General features: G+C 28.4%; 2 protein-coding genes across 2 annotated transcripts; both read left to right on the top strand.

Annotated features, from left to right (window-relative positions):
• The first annotated feature begins 3,054 nt into the window (after positions 1-3,054).
• LOC111278748 (putative 2-oxoglutarate-dependent dioxygenase AOP1) lies at positions 3,055-4,786 on the top strand. The gene is made up of 3 exons (XM_022865373.2): positions 3,055-3,428; positions 3,608-3,932; positions 4,408-4,786. Exons 1-3 carry the CDS (start codon positions 3,055-3,057, stop codon positions 4,648-4,650), a joined length of 942 nt encoding a protein of 313 aa, XP_022721108.2. The 3' UTR covers positions 4,651-4,786.
• A 1,986-nt stretch (positions 4,787-6,772) lies between these two features.
• Positions 6,773-9,867, top strand: LOC149516955 (uncharacterized). The gene is made up of 2 exons (XM_089765158.1): positions 6,773-7,611; positions 9,834-9,867. The coding sequence occupies exons 1-2, from the start codon at positions 6,773-6,775 to the stop codon at positions 9,865-9,867; spliced, it is 873 nt and encodes a 290-aa protein (XP_089621284.1).
• The last annotated feature ends 10,879 nt before the right edge of the window (positions 9,868-20,746 follow it).

The following is a 20,746-nucleotide window of genomic DNA, read 5'->3' as shown; positions in this document are numbered from 1 at the left end:
AAATTGATAATTTTAATATTGTTTAAAGATAGTAATTTGTAAAATATTAATAATATTTTATTTATTTTATAATAAAATAAAATAAAATAATTAAATTAATATATATATATATTTATTGATAGATAAATTAATTTTTATAGTATAAATTATGTAAAAAATATTTGAATAAGAAAATAAATCAAATCTATTAAATTCAAAATTAAAGAAAAATAAAAATAAAATTATATATAAAATATTTAAAACATAAAAAACATAAAAATTATTTTTGAACTTATTACAATGAATATTAGTTTGAAAATATAAAAATATGTATAATATAAAATAATTATAATTTTAAGAAGAAGTCAGTTTTAATTCATATATTAAATGAGCAATATTGATTATTGATAATTTAAAATATCATTTCATCTCGTTGATAAAAATTTTTCATCTTTTTATATAAAAATTAAATTATCCTCAAAGATAATGATATGATCACTTTTGATGATTTAAGATTATTGTCACGTAAAATTATAAAATACTTACTAAATACAATAATTTATTTAACATGTGTAAATTACCATAGTTTTTAATTTAACCCTATTTAAAAAAAGTAAGAAATACTAATTTTACTCGTATTAAATAAAAAAATGTGATTTTATATCTCCAAATCAGGTATGAAAATTCAAATCCTAAAAAAGGGCAAGGAGTGGGGGAATTTTAATTCACCGGAGACGAGGATGAGAAGCATATATAGTCCCCTCCGGGCCCCTTTTATATATAGATCGAATTAACAAATATATTTTTATAGTATAGCTTTATAAATTATTAATATGTACATATTTAGCAAATAACAAAAATATCACTTGAAAAATATTAAATAAAAATAAAATAAATATAATTTGGTAAATTCAAACAGCAAAGCAACCTTAAAAACATAAAAGAGTAAAAATCAAAGTTAAAGTAAGAATTTTTATTTAGTGAAATTTTTTAATTTTGATTTGTATTTGTTTTATTGAATTTATACTTTATGTCTGTATTTTTTAGTTATTTATAAATTGTTCTTTGAATTTTTATTAGAGGTGTATACAAATCGAGTCGGGTTGGACTTGTACTTTGTATTAATAACTTACATATTTGATCAGATCTGATTAGATGTGAAATTTTAGATCTTAAAATTTTTTCAAGCTTCATCCAAATTAAAAAAATAAATCATAAATAAACTTATTAAACTTAATTTATATAATAAAAAATTTTAAAAAATGTGATTAAATTAAATTTAATGAGATTATATTTAATTCACATATATATAAATTAAAAATAAAAATTAAGTTTAATAAAGTATATATAAATTTTATTTTTAATTTATATATATGTGAATTAATTTTTATATAATTCACATATATATATAATTATATATAAATAAATTCGAGTCAAGCTAGGCTTGGATTTTAAATATTTTATTTACAATTTGATTTAAAATTTAAACGAGTCTAAAAATTATATCTAAAGTCATTTAATAGATTTTAATTTTTTATTCAAATTTTTTCAAAATTTAAGTAGACTTTCGGATAATTCGATTTTTGAATAGGTCTAACCTTTATATAATCTTTGAATTTTTATATAATTTTATAACTCTTTTGGCATTTTAATGAAACTCCTTCGGGCTTAGAAAAAAAAATTGAGGGAGATGGAGTGAATGGTGACGCATGCAATAAGACAAATGATTTGAATTTCTTATGGTTTTGTCTTTTTCAAAAGTAAATAATGTTTGTTCTTATTAACGTGACATGAAAAATTGACCAAGCAAACACGAGTCATGAGATTTGATGGTTGATCCAAGCACGCAATGAGGTTTCGATCGGCTTGGTTCGCACTATCTTTATTTACAAGAAAACTTTTGTATATGTATATATACATATGATATTGAATTAAATATATATAATTTATAAAAATAATTATAAATAAAAAATTTAAATTTTAAATTTAATAAATATAATCTTTTAAAAATATATTATTATATAAATGAATTAAGTTAATATTTAAAAATGAATTTTATTGCATCGCTAATAGAAATCTTTAAAAAGAAAAAAAATTATGAACTTGAATAGCTGGAATATTCCCTCAGGATTACATGATAATAAGCATTGATTGATCTTTCAAAGATTGAAAGCGAGACACCAGGTTAGTACGGAATAAGAAATTAAAATAATAATTTTAAAATAAAATTACGTTTTCGTTGTTTTGCACAAACCAATAAAAATTATGTTTGGTAATTTTATTAGAGATAAATCAAAAGTCATTGTCTTCGTATTATTTTAAAGGGAGTCGTCAATTCTAATTTTTGTTCCTTTAGTTGAAAGCTAGAAAAATTAATTAATAATATATAGGTCCGTCCTTTCAATTTCATATATATATAATTATTAGCAATTAATTTTCAATATATATATTTTATTTTTTGGTATAAATTAAAAAGTAATAAAACGAAAAAAATTATAAATATTAAATTTCTTGAATGCTATTTATTAATAATAATTATATGAATTGATTAAATAAAAATTTGAGTTTAATATATCAAATGCAATGTAATATTATCATGACGTGCCACATGATATTATAAAATTTGAAAACAAAATGAGATAAAAAAACCATATTATTCTTTTGATCATTTAACTTTTTGAGAATTTTTATTTTAATACTAAACTTTTAACAAATTCTTAATTTGATCATTATATAAAATTTATTAATTTTTTTATCTCTATTATCAATGTCTTATTGTTGACTTTTTTTTTTATAATGATTTAATCAATAATATTTATGAAATTTAATATAATAAATTATTTTATTATTTCTGTTATGTCTCTTTATAACAAAGAAATTTTGATTATAATATGATTAGCTGCCAGTTCTCACGTAAACCTCTACACAGTCAAAAGTAATCAAGATTTCAACCTCCACAGTCAAAAGTAATCTAGATTTCATATGTCTTTTATTGGCAATGTTGTTCCTATAAGAAACAGGAAATTTAGAGAAATCTTAATCTTGCCCAGTTTGAAGCAGACGAAGGCATTAATTATGGGTTCCGAATCATCGCCCAATCTTCCTATTCTACATTTTTCCGATGAAGATTTGAAGCCTGGAACAGACTCTTGGTTACTAGCGTGCAAGAACGTTAGACAAGCACTCGAAGAGTATGGTTGTTTTATAGTAGAATACGATAATTTTCCATTAGAACTTCACAACCAAGTGTTCTCCCTCCTGGAAGAATTGTTTGATCTCCCAACAGAAACAAAAATGAAAAACAGATACGAAAAACCCTTGAACGGCTACGTCGGACAAATTCCTAAGCTTCCTCTACATGAAAGCATGGGCATCGACAACGCTACCACTCTAGAGGCAACTCAATTCTTCACAAATCTAATGTGGCCTCAAGGAAATGATCGCTTCTGGTATTGATAAATCATCAAACTGTTCTCTCTCATACTAAAATTTTCAACATCTTTTTTTATTTTTTATTGTAATTGAAATTTGAAATAGGATTTGAACTCTGATTACTCGAACATGCTGATCGTTGAAAATTTTTGACATCTTTTATTACTAATTTGCTTTGCTTTTTACTGGTAATCAGTGAATATATTTTCAAGTATGCAAAGGTAGCAGCCGAGTTAGATCAAATGGTGACCCGAATGATATTTGAGAGCTATGGCGTTAAGAAATATTATGATGCATATATTGATACAACTACCTACCTTCTCCGGCTCTTGAAGAACCGAGCGGCCCGGGGGAATGAGCCTAATCTAGCCTTTGTTTCTCATACTGACAAGAGTTTCACAACCATACTTCATCAAAACCAGATCAATGCTCTAGAGGTCGATACGAGGGATGGAAATCGGATTAACGTAGACTTCTCGTCTCCTTCATCCTTTGTCGTCATTGCCGGTGACGCACTAATGGTGAGCTTTCTTCATTAATTTTACGCTTAATTAATTAATGTTTCTGAATGGTTTAAAATTCCATTCCTATTCACTGATTAAAATTCCACCACAAGAATCTAACTGCTTAATTTTTTTAATGAAATAAACTACTAGAGCACGGTGATTGATTCATTAAAGCAATGTGTGTAATAATAAAAGGAGTAATTAGTTTATGAACAGTGATACAAGTATTAAAATATTGCACTCAAATGATACATTCACATATTTATTTCCTATGCTAGAGATTTGAGTGAAAAGTATTAAAATTTTTGTAAAGTAATAAAATTTTGACGACAGGGTAAGCTGAAGAAAATTAAAAGCTGGTGCAGGCTTATTACTTATTAGCCATACTTCAATTTATGAAATGAATTATTGGTCAAAATGGATAAATTTATTGAATTAAAAAGTCATTAATATAAATTATTTGCAATCCTGTTTTGGGGGGTTTAATTAGGCATGGAGCAATGATCGGGTGCTTTCTCCTAGCCACCAAGTGGTGATGAGCGGGAAGACAGACAGGTATTCTATGGGGCTATTTGCTTTCAACAATGGGACAATTCAAGTGCCTGAAGAGCTTGTTGCCGAGGAACATCCATTAAAATATAAGGCCTTTGAACATTTGGGGCTGCTCCGCTTCTACCGGACAGACGAGGGTTACAAATCCAAGTGTCCTATCAAAGCCTATTGCGGTGTTTGAATCTTTAGTTAATGTAATATTAGAACTTTATCGTGTGAAATCTCCGATGTATATTTGGTAAATTTGTGGGTCTGCTTCTGCCATAGATTCGCCCGTGTGATTGCTGCAATGGCTTCGTAAACCATTTGCAACTGTGATTGATCATTTGCAACTGCTCTCTTAAACTATATATTAATGGATTTCACAATTTGGAAAATGGTTGTCTCCAAACTCTCCTCCTAATTGGTATTGAGCTCAATTGTAAATGCATATATTTTCATAGTCTGTAGACACCCACTTCCCAAATCTGTTTTCTCGGTGGGAATAAAGAATAATAATAAGTAAGGATAGAGTTTCAGTTCTAGTGAAACTCTATCAAGACTTGAATTTCAAAACTGGATAAAAAGATCCCGTTTTTAAAGCAAGGATAAAGATTAGGTAGAGGGATTTTGATTTTTAAACCCTGATTCAATCTAGAACTAGCCCTATATAAACCCCAGCAATCACAGAACAAAGAACACAGAGAAAGGGTGGTGAAAAATAAGAGGTAATTAGAGTAGAAAGTTTTTGGGAAGTCAGTGTTTCGATCGGGGAATCAATTTCTTTTTTTGGGATTTTTCTGCATTTTTTTGGAAATTTTTTAGAAATTTGCAAAATTCGATGAATTTTTTGACGAAAATTTAAGTTTTTCGACGTATTTCAAACGAATTCAGTTTCCGACGATAAAACCTAGAAACCGATGAATTTTTTGGTGACAGTCGATGGAAAATGGCGATTGAAAATCGCCTAGAGAGAGAGGCAAAAGTAGAGAGAGGAAGAGAAGAAACTGTTTGAGGAAAAAATGAAATTTCAAGCCTTTTATATCAACTAAAAATGACGCCGTTTCGGGGAGCTAAAAGTGATAGGATCTATATGTTTTGTCAAGATCTGACTCGACCCGCTGCGCACTGACCCGTCAACCCTTTCACCTAGCCGTTGCTGAGCTATCAAGCTCAGCCACCTCTAAGCCATTCTAGCCGATTTTGTTTCTGGAGCCACGTCTTTGTTGAGCCGTTCAGTCGAGCCGCCAAAGATTTTTTTATTTTATTTTATTTATTGATTATTATCATTATTTTTTTCTTTATTTATTTATTGACTAAATTAAGCTAATTTACTTATTTAATTAAACATCCTTAAATCTTCAATGATTTTTCCTAAATAAAAATTCTAAAAAAATTTTTTTTTAGGAAAAGTTGAAGGTATCAATTTTCTTTAAAATAAAATTTGCAAAAAAAAAAAAAGAAATATTTTTGAGGAAAAGTTAAAAGTATCAATTTTTCTTAAAATTAAAAATTTCAATTATAAAAACTATTTTGAAGAAAAATTGAAAATATCAATTTTCCTTAAAAACGAAATTTCGAAAAGCATTTTTTAGGAAAAGTTAAAAGTATCAATTTTTCTCGAAAATAAAATTTTCAATTCTAAAAAATATCTTGAGGAAAAGTTGAAAGTATCAATTTTTTTTTAGAATAAAAATAAAAAGTTTTTCAAAATAAATATCTTTGAGGAAAAGTTGAAAATATCATTTTTCTTTCAAAATAAAATCATCAAAAAGGAAAATCAATTTTCTTTGAAATAAAATTTTCAAAAAAGGATTTTTTTAGGAAAAGCTAAAATTTTCTTTAAAAATAAAATTTTTAAGAAAAATATTTTTGAGAAAAAGTTGAAAGTATCAATTTTTCTTGAATAAAAGCATGTGGGTTTTTTTTTTTTTTTTTTTATAAAACAATAAGATAAAAATACTTCTATCAAAAGCTTAAAGCATTATTCCTTTTTTCTTTCCCTTTTAAAAAAAATATCAAATAATCCGACGACAAAGCCTCTGTGAGAGAAACAATAGTTTTCTTGCATACTTTTGAGATGAGGGGATTTTCTTAATTTTTTGCCAAAAGTATTAAAGTCAATTAAGAATAATTTTCAGTAATTAACTGCTTAGTAAAGGTTTTAAGGCTAATGGATAACACGAAATCGAGCTGGTATCATTTTTTGATGGGCGTTGTGGGAGTGCTATAACCTTCGTCACGTGTAACTGCACTCCCGAACCTAGTTCTGGTTTCGCAGACATTGAATCTTGATATCTCTAGAAGGAAATTATATCCCTATCATGGCAAGGTTGAACTTCAATTGCACTAATAATGTAGCTAAATACGAAGCCTATGTTATGGGTTTACAAACTACAATTGAAAGAAAAATCAAAATACTAAAAGTCTATGAAGACTCAACATTGGTTATTTACCAGTTAAGAAGAGAATGTGAGACAAGGGATGTAAAGCTGATAAAATATCACAAGTATGTTACTATCTTGGTCAAACAATTTGAGAAGATTCAATTTGAACGTCTACCTAGAGAAGATAATCAAATTGTTGATGCCCTAGCCACATTGGCAGCTATGATTAAGTTAAAGACAGATGTTGAAATTCAGCCCATAAAGCTTGATGTGAGAGAATTTCCAGCACATTGTTCAAATGTCGAAAAAAAGGTTGATGGGAAGCCTTGGTATCATGACATTTTACAGTATATAAAGAATCAACAATACCAAGAGCATGCTACTGAAAATGACAAAAGGATTATTAGGAGATTAGCCATAGGTTTCTTCATTGATGGGAATATCTTGTATAAGAGGAATCGAGATCTAGTTCTCTTGATATGTGTGAATGCAACAGAGGCACAAAAGATCAAGGAAGAAATTCATGATGGTAGTTGTGGAGCTCATGCAAGTGGCCACATGATGGCAAGACAAATTATAAGGGCAGGGTATTACTGGTCGACCATGAAAAGTGTCTGTATAGATTATGCTAGAAAATGTCATAAATGCCAAATCTACACAGATAAAATACATGCCCCTCCAAATGCTCTGCATGTCATAGCGTCTCCATGGCCATTTTCAATATGGGGCATGGATGTTATCAGACCCATTGCACTGAAGGCTTCAAATGGACATAGGTTTATTTTTATAATGATTGACTATTTCACAAAATGGGTTGATGTTGCATCATATGCTAGTGTGACCTGATCGGTGGTGTGTAAGTTCATTAAAAAAGAGGTAATATGTAGATATAGGCTCCTAAAAAAAATTATCTCAGATAATGTTAAGAATCTTAATAGCAAGATGATGAAAGAGATATGTGCTCAATTTAAGATCAAGCACTACAACTCGGCACTTTACCATCCAAAAATGAATGGAACAATAGAAACAGCAAACAAGAATATTAAAAAGATCTTGAAAAAATAATGGAAACCTATAAAGATTGGCATGAGAAGTTAACTTTTGTTTTGCACATTTATCGAACATCAGTACGTACTTCTACTGAGGCAACCTTATTTTTTTTAGTCTATGGGATGGAAGCAGTGCTACCTATAGAAGTAAAAATTTTCTTTTTGAGAATTTTAAAGGAAGTTGATTTGGAAAAAGCTGAATGGATCCAGGAACATTACGAGCAATTAAATTTTATTGAGGAAAAAAGATTGACAGTGCTATGTCATAGGCAGTTATACCAAAAGAGAATGATACGGGTGCATGATAGAAAAATTTGATCTCGATGTTTTCATGAAGAAGAGTTGGTTTTGAAAAGGATTCTCCTAAGTTAACATAACAATGAAGGAAAATGGAATCCAAATTGGGAAAGTCCATATGTTGTCAAGAAGGCATTCTCAAGAGGAGCTTTAATCCTGACAGAAATGGATGGAGAAGATTTGCCCAATCTAATAAATTCAAATGCTGTGAAAAAAGTACTTTTCTTAACAAAAAAAAAAAGAAAAAGAGCTCAAATTGAAAACCCGTAAAAGGCGATATAAGTTCGAACAAAAAAAAATAAAACAAAAAAAAATTAAAAAAATAAGAAAAGATCTCAAATTGAAAACCCGTAAAGGGCAGTTTGAGTTTCAAAAAGGGAGGCCTTGAATTAAAAACCTCAAAAAGAGCAGTTTGAGGATATCTAAGTTAAAGGTCCGAAAAGGTAGCATAGAGGTTTAAGATATTACTTTCATGGCACAAAGAGCGTGTGATTTGATGAACTCAACAAGATCAAGAATTCCAGGTGGATGGTTTTGGAAAGAGAACTCTAGGTTACTTTGATCATGATTATTTGACAGCCCACTTTAGCCCATCTTTGTAACTCAATCCCATTCAATCAATAAAATCCATTTCTTTCCTGATGTCAACATTGACCTATTTTATTGTTTTCATTTCCTTTTTCTTTACCCTTTTACCCAGGTCAAAAGAAATGTGCATTTGCTTTACATTTGTCATTTTATCGAAATAATAATGAATAAATAAACAATGATATGAAAATTTTCTTCATTACTTTGGAAAGCCAAGAGCGACATAGGTAAGTGAAATGAGAGCAATGAAAACTTAGTGAAATGTTGATCTCGATTTGGCCGAAGCTAAAAGACAATGATAGTTTGATTTCTTAACCAAATATGTTTAGAAGTTAAAGGGTTCATCACTTAAGCAAAAATGAAAACAACGAAGAGCTTGAGAATCTTTTATCCATAATTAGATAGGCCCAATGTCTCTTAACATTTCATGTAGGCATTCCAAGAAATTGGCATTTCATAATACTTCACGTATACATGTCATTTGCTTTTACAATGAGGTGTTCAAACCCCATAGATGATTGAAGTTGTCAAGAATAAAACAACAGTTGTTTCGAATACAACCTACACTAATAGTCCAGATTATTCATTTCGAGCTTTGGTTCAATCCTGGTCATTTTATTTTCGGATTTTGGCCTATGCCAAATCTTTTTTTGACTTTTGTCAAATCTTTCTTAGTCTAAGTTATTCCTTTCAGACTTCGATTTAGTCCATGTCATTTTGTTTTGAATTTTAACTTCTATCAAATCTTTCTTCGACTTAGTCCAAGTTATTCATTTCAGACTTTGGTTCAGTCCAGGTCACTTTGTTTTGGATTTTGACTTATGCCAGATCCTTCTTCAGCTTAGTCCAAATTGTTTATTTCAAATTTCGATTCAATCCAGGTCATTTTGTTTTTGGGTTTCGGCCTATGCCAGATCTTTCTTCAGCTTAATCCAACTTATTTATTTCAGACTTCGATTCAATCTAAGTCATTTTGTTTTGGGTTTCGACCTATGCCAGATCCTTCTTTGATTCAGTCTAAGTGTTTATTTCAGATTTCTGTTCAATCCATGTCATTTTTTTAGATTTCAGCCTATGCTAGATCCTTATTCAGTTTAGTCCAAGTTATTCATTTTAGATTACGATTCAGTTTAGGTCATTTTATATTGGATTTTGGCTTATGTCGGATCCATTTTTGGGTCATCCCATTTCAGACTTGATCTAATCTATGTCAAAGTATTATCTTTCAAATAAGGTCGTGATGGGTATCTACATCTTTGCATAATCTCTATTTCATAGAAATTATTCAAAAAGGGGTAATTGTAGACACCTACTTCTCAAATCTATTTTCTCGGTAGGAATAAAAAATAATAATAAGTAAGGGTAGAGTATTAGTTCTAGTGAAACTCTATCAAGACTTGAATTTCAAAACTGGATAAAAAGATCCTGTTTTTAAACCAATGATAACAAATTAGGTAGAGGGATTTTGATTTTTAAACCCTCATTTAATTTAGAACTAGCCTTATATAAACCTCAACAATCACAGAACAAAGACCATAGAGAAATGGTGGTGAAAAATAAGAGGTAATCAAAATTAAAAATTTTGGAGTGAGTTTGCAGTAGAAAGTTTCTGGGAAGTCAGTGTTTTGATTAGGGAATCAATTCTTTTTTTGGGATTTTTTTACATTTTTCTGGAAATTTTTTTGAAGTTTCTAAAATCTAGTGAATTTTTCGACGAAATTTTAAGTTTTTCGACATATTTTCGATGAAAAATCCAGTTTTCGATGATAAAACCCAAAAATCGATGAACTTTTCGATGATAGTCATTGGAAAATAATGATAAAAAATCACCTAGAGAGAGAGGTAGAAGGGTAGAGAGAAAGAAAAGAAACTGTCTGAATAAACAAAGAAATTTCAAGTCTTTATATTAGCTAAAAACAATGTCGTTTTGAGGAGCTGAAAGTGATAAGATCTGCATGTTTTGCCATGATTCGAACTGACCCGCTACGTGCTGACGTGTCAACCTTTTCACCTAGCTGTTGGTGAGCCATCAAGCCGAGCCGCCTTTAAGCCATTCCAGTCGATTTTATTTTTCGAGCCATGTCCCTATTAAGCCATTCAGTTGAGCCGCCAAAGGTTTTTATTTATTTATTATTATCATTATTTTTTTTCTTATTTATTTATTGACTAAATTGAGTTAATTTACTTATTTAATTAAACATCCTTAAATCTTCAATGATTTTTCCTAAACAAAAAATCTAAAAATTTTTTTTTTTTAGGAAAAGCTGAAAGGTATCAATTTTCTTTAAAATAAAAATTTACAAAAAAAAAGAAAATATTTTTGAGGAAAAGTTGAAAGTATCAATTTTCCTTAAAAATAAAAATTTCAATTATAAAAATATATTTTGAGAAAAAATTGAAAGTATCAATTTTTCTTAGAAACAAAATTTCAAAAAGCATTTTTGAGGAAAATTTGAAATTATCAATTTTTCTTAAAAATAAATTTTTCAAAAAGTTTTTTTGAGGAAAAGTTAAAAGTATCAATTTTCCTTAAGAATAAAAATAAAAATATCAATTTTTCTTCAAAATAAAATCGTCAAAAAGGAAATATTTTAAAGAAAAGTTGAAAGTATCAATTTTCTTTGAAATAAAATTTTCAAAAAAGGATTTTTTGAGGAAAAGTTAAAATTTTCTTTAAAAATGAAATTTTTAAGAAAAATATTTTTGAGGAAAAGTTAAAAGTATCAATTCTCCTTGAAAATAGAAATGTCAAAATGCTTTAAGGAAAAGTTGAAAGTATCAATTTTCCTTGAATAAAAGCATGAGGTTTTTTTTTATAAAACAATAAGATAAAAAGACTTCTATCAAAAGCTTAAAGCATTATTCTTTTTTTTTTCCTTTTAAAAAAATGTCAAATAATCCGACGACGAAACCTCTGCAACAGAAACAGTAGTTTTCTTACATACTCTTGAGGTGGGAGGATTTACTTAATTTTCTACCAAAAGCATTGGAGTCAATTAAGAATAATTTCCAATAATTAACTTCTTGGTAAAGTTTTTAAGGTAATGGATAATACGAAATTGAGCTGGTACTATCTTTCGATAGGCGTTGTAGGGTGCCATAACCTTTTTCATGTGTAAGCGCACTCCCGAACCTAGTTCTGGTTTCGCAGACATTGAATCTACCTTGCTAAGATACCTAAGTCAAACTTATGATTTCTCTGTAAAAAAAGATAGATTCAGTCAAGTGGTCAATTGCACCTAAACAAAAAAGATTAGTGGTGACTCCTCAAGTCAATGTCTAGCGATAGGTCCACAGATATAGACATTATGACATAGTCAAATTTGAATATATATATATATATTGCTAAATCAAAAGAAAATTTCATTAGATCCAAATGTCAATACAAGTTACACTCCATGCCTTACAAAGAAACACACAGTATGTTCCAACACCCCTTACCATCAAGCCTTAAACATTTCTAATCGTCCCACACCTTCTTTAGCCACCACATCTGCCATCCCAGTAGCTTCCAAATAAAAACTTATTCAAAGGTTGTTAAGTAAAGATAGAGGCAAAAGGATGTTTTACCTAAAACTTCTTACCTTAGCAAGCCCCATGGTAACAATAAGGCTTAATTTTATAAATGATCTATGAATAGGGATGGTAACAAATAGTAAATGAATGTACATTCATTATTATTCGATTTGTTTATGTCAGATTTAAATAATATAAACAGATAGTTAATGGATTTGTATATGAGATTTATTATTTGTAATGGATTAGGATAGACTATGAATAATATCTCTAGATATCCAATATCTAAATCTATTTAAATATTAATGAATAGTAATAGATACCTGAATCTATTGCCCATTTATATATGCAAAATTTATACTTATGGAAGGTTCAAACCTTAGCAAATAACTTTTATTTGTTATTAATTAAAAGTGATTTAAATTTTAAATTCAATTTTTGTTTATTCTATATTTTGACAAAAAAATTTAAGTAATTAGATATTTTAATGAATTCAAATATTTAAACGAATAGTATTTATTTAAACATATTTTGATTGCAATACTAAATTTAAATGGATATTTAAATGAATTTGAATATAATAACTATTAAATGAATCCAGATACGAATATTTCAAAAATAATAGATATCTACTCTATTGCCATCCATATCTATGAATTATAATAAAATGTTCAATATAGTATTTAAACTTTAAAAATCTTTAATATGATATGTTAGGATAATGGTCTATAATGAATGGTTATCATCCCATGAAATCAATTGCCTTGGGCAGTTTATTTTTTGGCAGTTTACATTAAACATAAAAATGCTGGCCATCTCTATATAACACAATGATGGCATTCAACCAAAAACAATAGAGAAGAGAGAAAAGTTTTTCACAAAAGAATAGAAAGATAAGAAAAGAGAGCAATCGGGCAGGCATTATACAATTCTTAAGAGGAATTCTTACTTCGGTGTGTTAAAGGATTTACACTGTGGAAACGAACAATTTTTGACAAGTGATTTTATTTAATGACCAATAATTCAAGTCAAATTTACACTTTCACTTCTATTAAACAAGTATATATGATTATATTCATATATATTTTATATGTATTATCTTTTATTGGTATCAAGCTAGGTTGGCTTGTGTTCTAGTTTATTTTGTATGTTCTTCATAGCCAAAAACATTATATATTCTTGCATGCTTGAGAACATCTATAGGAGTTGACATGATTTTTATGTCTTGGTATAATTAATGTTGTTGTGATAATTCTTATAATAAAAAAAGGGAAATGCCATTGATGTTTTGCCATTTTGGATTAGTTTTTTTTGTTTTTTGGTTTCTAGATAGGATGTCCGACTGCCCTAGGCAAAAAAAAATGTCCTTGATTGACTTTGGAATGTCAAATCAACAAGAATGATTGAGTTGAATCTTAATCATTTTCTTGACTTATGTTGACTAATGAATTTATGATTTTTTTCATATTTTGTTATAAAAAATATGACTATTTTCACGAAGTCTCCTATCGTTATAAGAACATAAGTGTAATTTTTTAGAGTCATAAGACTAACATTAGAATTGATACAATACTAAATGGATCCAAATGATAATATTGAGAGGCATATCATCAAGCAAGATCCAAGAATTGATCTGGCATGACTGCATACATATTAGGAATGACTAGATTAAATATGAAATGTTAATTGGTACATTTTTTACTTTTAGACAAAAGAATCTTCTTCAAGATATCTAGATGTCTTTGAAGAGTGGTCCTCAGTATGAAATATTAATTAAGAATGTTGTGATGGAATAAGTAAGAATGGGGTCAAAGAGGAGTGCGACCCTTTTAATCTACCTAAGTCTTCATAATAGGAAACACAAAATTCCTGGATCTCTATAGTTATTTGAATGTAAAACTATCAGAGGAGTTTTAAAATCTATCTATGTTTTTAAACAAGTCATTTGAAATGATTAGGAACATGTTTAATTAACATTTAGTATGTATGTATACTTTTTTATTATGAACATGTTTATGGATTCAAATTACGTTTTATAAGACTTGCTTGTGTGAAAGTAATGTATATATATATATATATGTTATTGATTATATGTTGGTAACCTTATGGTTAGTGGGAGTTCTAAGATAATTAATTTATTCTATCTTAAAATGATTGATTTTACATAATGAAATAAATTAATGATAATCAAACACATTAAAAAAATGAAATTTGATAGCGAACATGATGACTTTTTGGTTTCATTTTTACATGAATGATTGTTATTGTTTTATTTGTGACATTGTGGCAAAATGAGAAGTGTACAATGTTAGCCATTAATTAGCGCATATGTCTCTCAAATGTCAAATTATTCTTAGAAATGACTTCTAAGAATATTGTTGTTGAGTTAAACAAATATAAGAAGCTGAATGGGGACAATTAGATCTGAAGTATGAAAATTTAGTATGTACTTGAAAAACAAGAGGCTTTTGATGTTCTGAATAATGTCCTTAATGAGTCTGAGAAAAGGAATACGTCCTAGCACAAGAAGGACTAAGAGGCTTATGAGGCCCAAAAAAAAACTCGACTACACATATAATGTTGCTTAGCAGTACAGAGAATGATATTATGCACGAGTTTCAGTTTCATGGAATAACTAAAGAGATGTGGAGTGCCATAAAAGCAAAGTTTGGTGAAACTTCAATTACCAAACTAAGACAATTTACCATCAAGTTTGACACCTATAAAAAGTAAATTAAAAGATGCTGGCCACAATTTGAAATGTGAGGCAGCATATGAGGGAGATGTTAGACATGATAAGTGTGCCACAAGAGGCTAGCCATACTTTGACAAATGAACAATAGGTTCAAGCTATTATTCATTTTTTACCATATAACTAAAAGCACATGAAGATGTAATTTACCCATAATGAGAGTATAAAGACTCTCAATAATATTTTCTTTCATGTTTAACTGGATGAAGATCATGTTAAAGCATTTAAGCCTAGCGTTAATACTTATATGACATTATTTAGTTCAAAAAAAGTTTCAAACTTTAAGCATGGGACACATGGTGGGAACAAAGAGAAAGCTCCTAAGAGGCTAAAGAGTGGCTAAACCAGCAAAGGTTAAGGTCCTAAGGTTTATTCTAAAAATAACAAACTAAAAGTCAAGTGCTTTAACTATAGCAAAAATGGTCACTTTGCACATGAATGTAACGAGCTAAAGATAATACAAATCTTTAAAGCATTTTTACGTAATGCTAAAATACTGTATTTTTTTTAAAAATTTTAACAATACTAATTTAAGTTTGTATTTGGATATAACTTATTATAGATTTGGACATTTGTCAAATGATTTTATTATATTAGATGTTGTTCTATACAATGATCTAAGTTTTTCCTGTATGGTTAATTTTGATGTGAATATCTGGCATATTAGATTTGTCCATATAAGTCAACAAAGAATGGATAGATTAGTAAAAGATGGATTACTAGGCCTTATTAAGTTTACCATTATGTAAAAGTTATTTAGTAGAAAAAATGATAAGAAAACCATTTCGTAAAGAAACTAGAATTGAAGTTCATTTCAGTTGATACATTCCAATATTTGTGACCTAATGAATGTTAGGTTAAAAAAATGAGGTCAACATTTCATCACATTCATTGATGATATTACATGCTTTAGGTTTGTCTATTAGATTTCTCACAAGTTTGAAATATTAAAATGCTTTAAAAAACATGTGACTTTGATAAAAAATTTGACAAAAATGTTAAAACATTAACAACAGACCTAGGACATGAGTATTTGTCTGATCAGTTCAGACAAATATGTGATAAAAAAAGGTATTAATAAGTAATTGACCATTTCAAGGACTTCACAACAAAATGGTGTTGCGAAGAGAATAAATATAACTCTTTTAAAAATGATGAGATCTATGATGACCCAAGCAAATTAGCAAATCACCTTTTGGGGTGATGTATTATTAATTATTGCCTGCTCTATAGAGTACCTTACAAGTTAGTTACATCCATGCCTTATGAATTATATACTAAGAGAAAACCTAATCTTAGTAATTTGAAACCTTAGGGTTGTGCTACCTATGTACATAAGATCACTTATTCACATGGCAAGCTAAGTCCTCAAAGCAAAAAAATACATTTGTAAGATACTCTAAGCATTCAAAAGCATTCATGTTCTTAGGTTAACAGTCAAGTACGAGTGTAACTAAATTTGAATCTCAATATGCCATTTTTTTTAAAAGTGAGTTTTCAAAAAGAGGTAAGATAGATTAGGAAATGTCTTTTTATGAGATTGAGAAAGTAAATGATTTGTTAGTTCTAAATCAATTAATGTATGTTCCTAATCAAGAACCAATAGTATCTTATCCAAGTGAAACCATGACTAAAAATGATGAATTAGTTTTCCAAAAATCACAAGTCAGGCAAAATAACCATGAAAATATTCCCCAAGGTTGTTTTGTTATAGAAGGGTAAACATTTTTCATTACCCTACAAAATATACAAGCGTTAAAAAATGTTAAAGAAATTCTCTTATCTTTAATAAAAGATGAAACAATTGAAAGACATAAGGCCAGCCTGATAGCGAAAAAATATACTCAATAAGAGAGAATTAATTATGAAGAGACTTGTTCTCTTGTTATGAGATTTACCTCGATATTCTTAATTTTAGCCATTGCTGCTAGTTTAGATTTGGAGTTACATCAAATGGATATGAAAATCACATTTTTAAATGAAGAACTATAAGAGAAAATCTATATAAAACAACTTATAGGTTTCATAAACAAAATTTAAAAGCTTAAACTATACAGGTTATTAAAATTGATTGATGGTCTTAAATAATCTTCTAGGTAATGATATATTAGATTTCATCAAGAGATAATTTAATATGATTTTAAGTCAGATAGGACAATTGAAAGATATAAGACCTATCTAGTAATGAAAGGGTATACTCAATAAAAGGGAATTGATTATAAAAAAACTTTCTCTCGTGTTGTGAGATTTACCTCGATAAGCTTAATTCTAGTCATTGTAACTAATTTAGATTTGGAGTTACATCAAATGGATTTGAAAACTACCTTTCTAAATGGAAGACTAAAAGAGAAAATCCATATGAAACAACTTATAGGTTTCATTGACAAAAGTTAAGAGTACCAAGTGTGCATGCTATTAAAATTAATTTACGATCTTAAATAATCTTCTAGGCAATGGTATATTAGATTTCATTAAGAGATGATTTTATATAATTTTATCATGATTGATGAGGACCATTATGTGTATGTTAAAAAAGATAAAAATAAATTTGTTATCTTGTAACTTTATATGAATGACATATTGTTGGCTGGTAATGAAAATAAGTATATTACTAAGGTAAAAATCTGGTTGTCCTTAAATTTTAAAATAAAGGGCATTGGTAAAACATCTTACATACTTAATGTATAAATCATGAGAGATTATTCTAAGAAGTTATTAGCTCTTTCACAAAAGCAATTCATTAAGAAAGTTCTAAAATGATTTAATATGTAAAATGATAAGCTGATAGATAATCCTATGATAAAAAGTGAAGGCTCTAAGAAAAGAAATAAATGGCAAGAGTTTCTTACTTTAGTGCAGTTAAAAGCCTTATGTATGCTATTATGTGCACAAGGTTGGACATCTACTTTGTCGTAGGCATGGTAGGAATATATCGATCAAATCTAAGTCAACCCCATTGAAAAATAGTTAAAAAAATATTAAGATATCTAAGAGGCACTGTAGATTATTCGTTATGCTATCAAGAAAATGATCTGTATTTGGTTGGCTATACGAACGTCAATTAGAAAGATGATTTAGATGAAAGAAAATATATCTCTGGTTATGTCTTTTTTACTAAATAATGGGGTTATTTTGTTAAACAATAAGAAAAATACTTGTATAGCACTATCCACAATGAAAACTAAATTTGTAACATTTTCAGCAATAGTGTTAAAAGTTGTTTGGCTTAAGAAATTCTTGAATTATTTGAAACTTGAGAAGAATGGATCCAATCCAGTGTTGATGAATTGTGATGGTTAAGTCGCAATCATATTCACAAAAAATCCTAAATATTATTCTAAGATCAACCATATAGATACCAAGTATAACTACATAAGAGACATGGTTACATAAAACAAAGTCAACATGTAGTACATTTTTATGCATAAAATGATTACAGATCCATTTACTAAGCCTATATCTAGAAATGTATTTAATAGCCATATAAGATCTCTAAGGTTATATATATGTCGATGTACATGTACTGATTGAACAATTCTATATGAACAATGTATGATATTTTTTCATTTAAGTTGACTTATATTGGATACAATTAATGTCATTAAAGTTTTTTACTTTTTTTTGTGATGCATGCACACATTTATATATATGTACATATATGATATGATTAGAAAGGTATGCTAGATAAATGATTAGTCTTTTCATAATGGCAATCACTTCAATGGTTTGACACCATAGAAACTAGACTAGTTTAAAGCTATGGATAATGAGCCCAAGCTAAAAATGAAATCGTCTTGATAAAGGATCAAATTAAGGTCACTTGATATTGAGATTTGTAATCAAAAGTGAATAAACTCACAATTCGCTTTATCTGTCTTAATATGCCAGGTGAAAGTTTTATTGATTATATGAAATCAAGTAAGGTTATAAACTAAAGTTAGATACTAAGAGTATCTGAACTATCACTTGTACAGTATTGATATATAAACGATGAAAGACATACGCTCTTCGAGAAAAAAAAAGCAATACCATAGCATATATTTCATACCATATATGCATTGTTCAACCAACAAAAGTAATAGAAAAATATATCTTTACTTCTTATTATATTAGACCCGTAAGATTAGAAGATCTCATATTTAGCACCCTCAAGGGCTTTTGACTATTTCTTAAAGCTTCAATTCAATGTTAGTTATCTTGCATTGTTACCAATGGTCATGGATGATTCAATCTAATGGGACATATATAATAGCAGTTAAATTGAAATTGAGATATTTTAGAAGAAAGGAAGATCATTCTGGTGTCACATTTTGTTGTATTCACATATCGACCAATTATGTTTAAAACGTCGAATATAATTATGAATACACAAGTATATCATGTAATATGATAAAAGAAAGATCGTGATAAACTTGAAATGTGATTAAATGAGTCTAGAGTACTGCATACTTATTCTACTTATACTTGAAAGTTATTATACATATCTAACAATTATATAAGTTACTAAATGTGATTATTAGCTACTATATGCACCTAACAGCTATATAGCAACTGAGCTTTCAAATTATGCTAGTCATATAGTTTATTTTCTTGTAATAACCTAATATAAAGAATAGAGAAAATGTTCTTGAAATTATGAGAGTTTGGCTCTCATTTTGTACTAGTGGCAAATGTTGGGATAACCACCCACAATAGGTAGGTATCATCCCATGAAATCAACTGCTTGGAGCAGTTTATTTTTTAGCATGAAACTAACTTAGGCAGTTTACATTGAACATAAAAATCTCTCCCATCTTCATAAAAAACAATGATGGCATTCGGCTAAAAACAATAAAGAAGAGAGAAAAGTTTCTCACAAAAGAATAAAAAAAAAAAAAAGAACAATCAGGCAAGCATTGTACAACTCTCAAGAACAATTTTTATCTTAGTGTGTTGAAAGACCTATGCTGTGAAAATGAATAATTTTTTAACAATGGTTTTGTTCAACGACTAATAATTCAAGTCAAGTTTTCACTTTCATTTCTGTTAAACAAGTAAATATATATAATTATGTTTGTACATATTTTGCATGTATTTATCTTTAATGATTCATGAATTATGAATATATTAACTAATATGCTATTCTCTCCTAACATCTTTAGCTCTAAATGATGATACTAAACGTATAAACAACCTTCCAGTATCACATTAGTTAATAGATTTATAATTTATATATTAAATTAAAAATTTTAAAAATCTAAGTATCATATTAAATATTTTACTTTAATTTAAAATCATTCGTAACATTATTCGTAACAAGAATCAAATTAAATCTCCTCCCAAAGTCTATCCTACTGATTCATCTAATTCAGCTCTAGGCGGTCATAATGTGCATTCTTCCTCAATTAAAGAGTTTGTATTACCTGCTAAAGCTACAACTGTTTCTATTGATCTTAACTCGCTCCCTAATTCCCCTTTGGTTTCAGTGGAAGATTGTTAATTAGTTCTTAAAATCAAACATGATGCAATTTTCAGATCACTTTCTGAAAGAATTGAATGGTTTGGGACCTTTGAGTAGCTGAGTTAATCTTCTGAACAACAAATATTCTTGTGAAGGACTGTTCTCTGTTATCGCTTCTAAAACTATGGTCATTGAGTCTCCTACTTCATCTTATTCTCATAACAGCAGTTCTTCGACGACAGAATTGACTCTTTTTATCAGTGAAGATG

The sequence above is a fragment of the Durio zibethinus genome, chromosome 8, assembly GCF_047325235.1.
Source record: "Durio zibethinus cultivar Kanyao isolate XHJ-2024 chromosome 8, ASM4732523v1, whole genome shotgun sequence".
Taxonomy (NCBI): Eukaryota; Viridiplantae; Streptophyta; class Magnoliopsida; order Malvales; family Malvaceae; genus Durio; species Durio zibethinus.
Note: the sequence above shows the minus strand (reverse complement) of the source record. Positions and strands in the feature narration are given on the sequence as shown.

Bases quoted from the DNA above. Each gene is read 5' to 3' on its own strand.
- LOC111278748 (XM_022865373.2), top strand. From the start codon at position 3,055: ATGGGTTCCGAATCATCGCCCAATCTTCCTATTCTACATTTTTCCGAT. The intron at 3,429-3,607 runs GTATTGATAAAT...ACTGGTAATCAG, and splicing joins CAAGGAAATGATCGCTTCTG to TGAATATATTTTCAAGTATG. The intron at 3,933-4,407 runs GTGAGCTTTCTT...GGGTTTAATTAG, and splicing joins TTGCCGGTGACGCACTAATG to GCATGGAGCAATGATCGGGT.
- LOC149516955 (XM_089765158.1), top strand. From the start codon at position 6,773: ATGGCAAGGTTGAACTTCAATTGCACTAATAATGTAGCTAAATACGAA. The intron at 7,612-9,833 runs GTTTATTTTTAT...TCATTTTTTTAG, and splicing joins AAGGCTTCAAATGGACATAG to ATTTCAGCCTATGCTAGATC.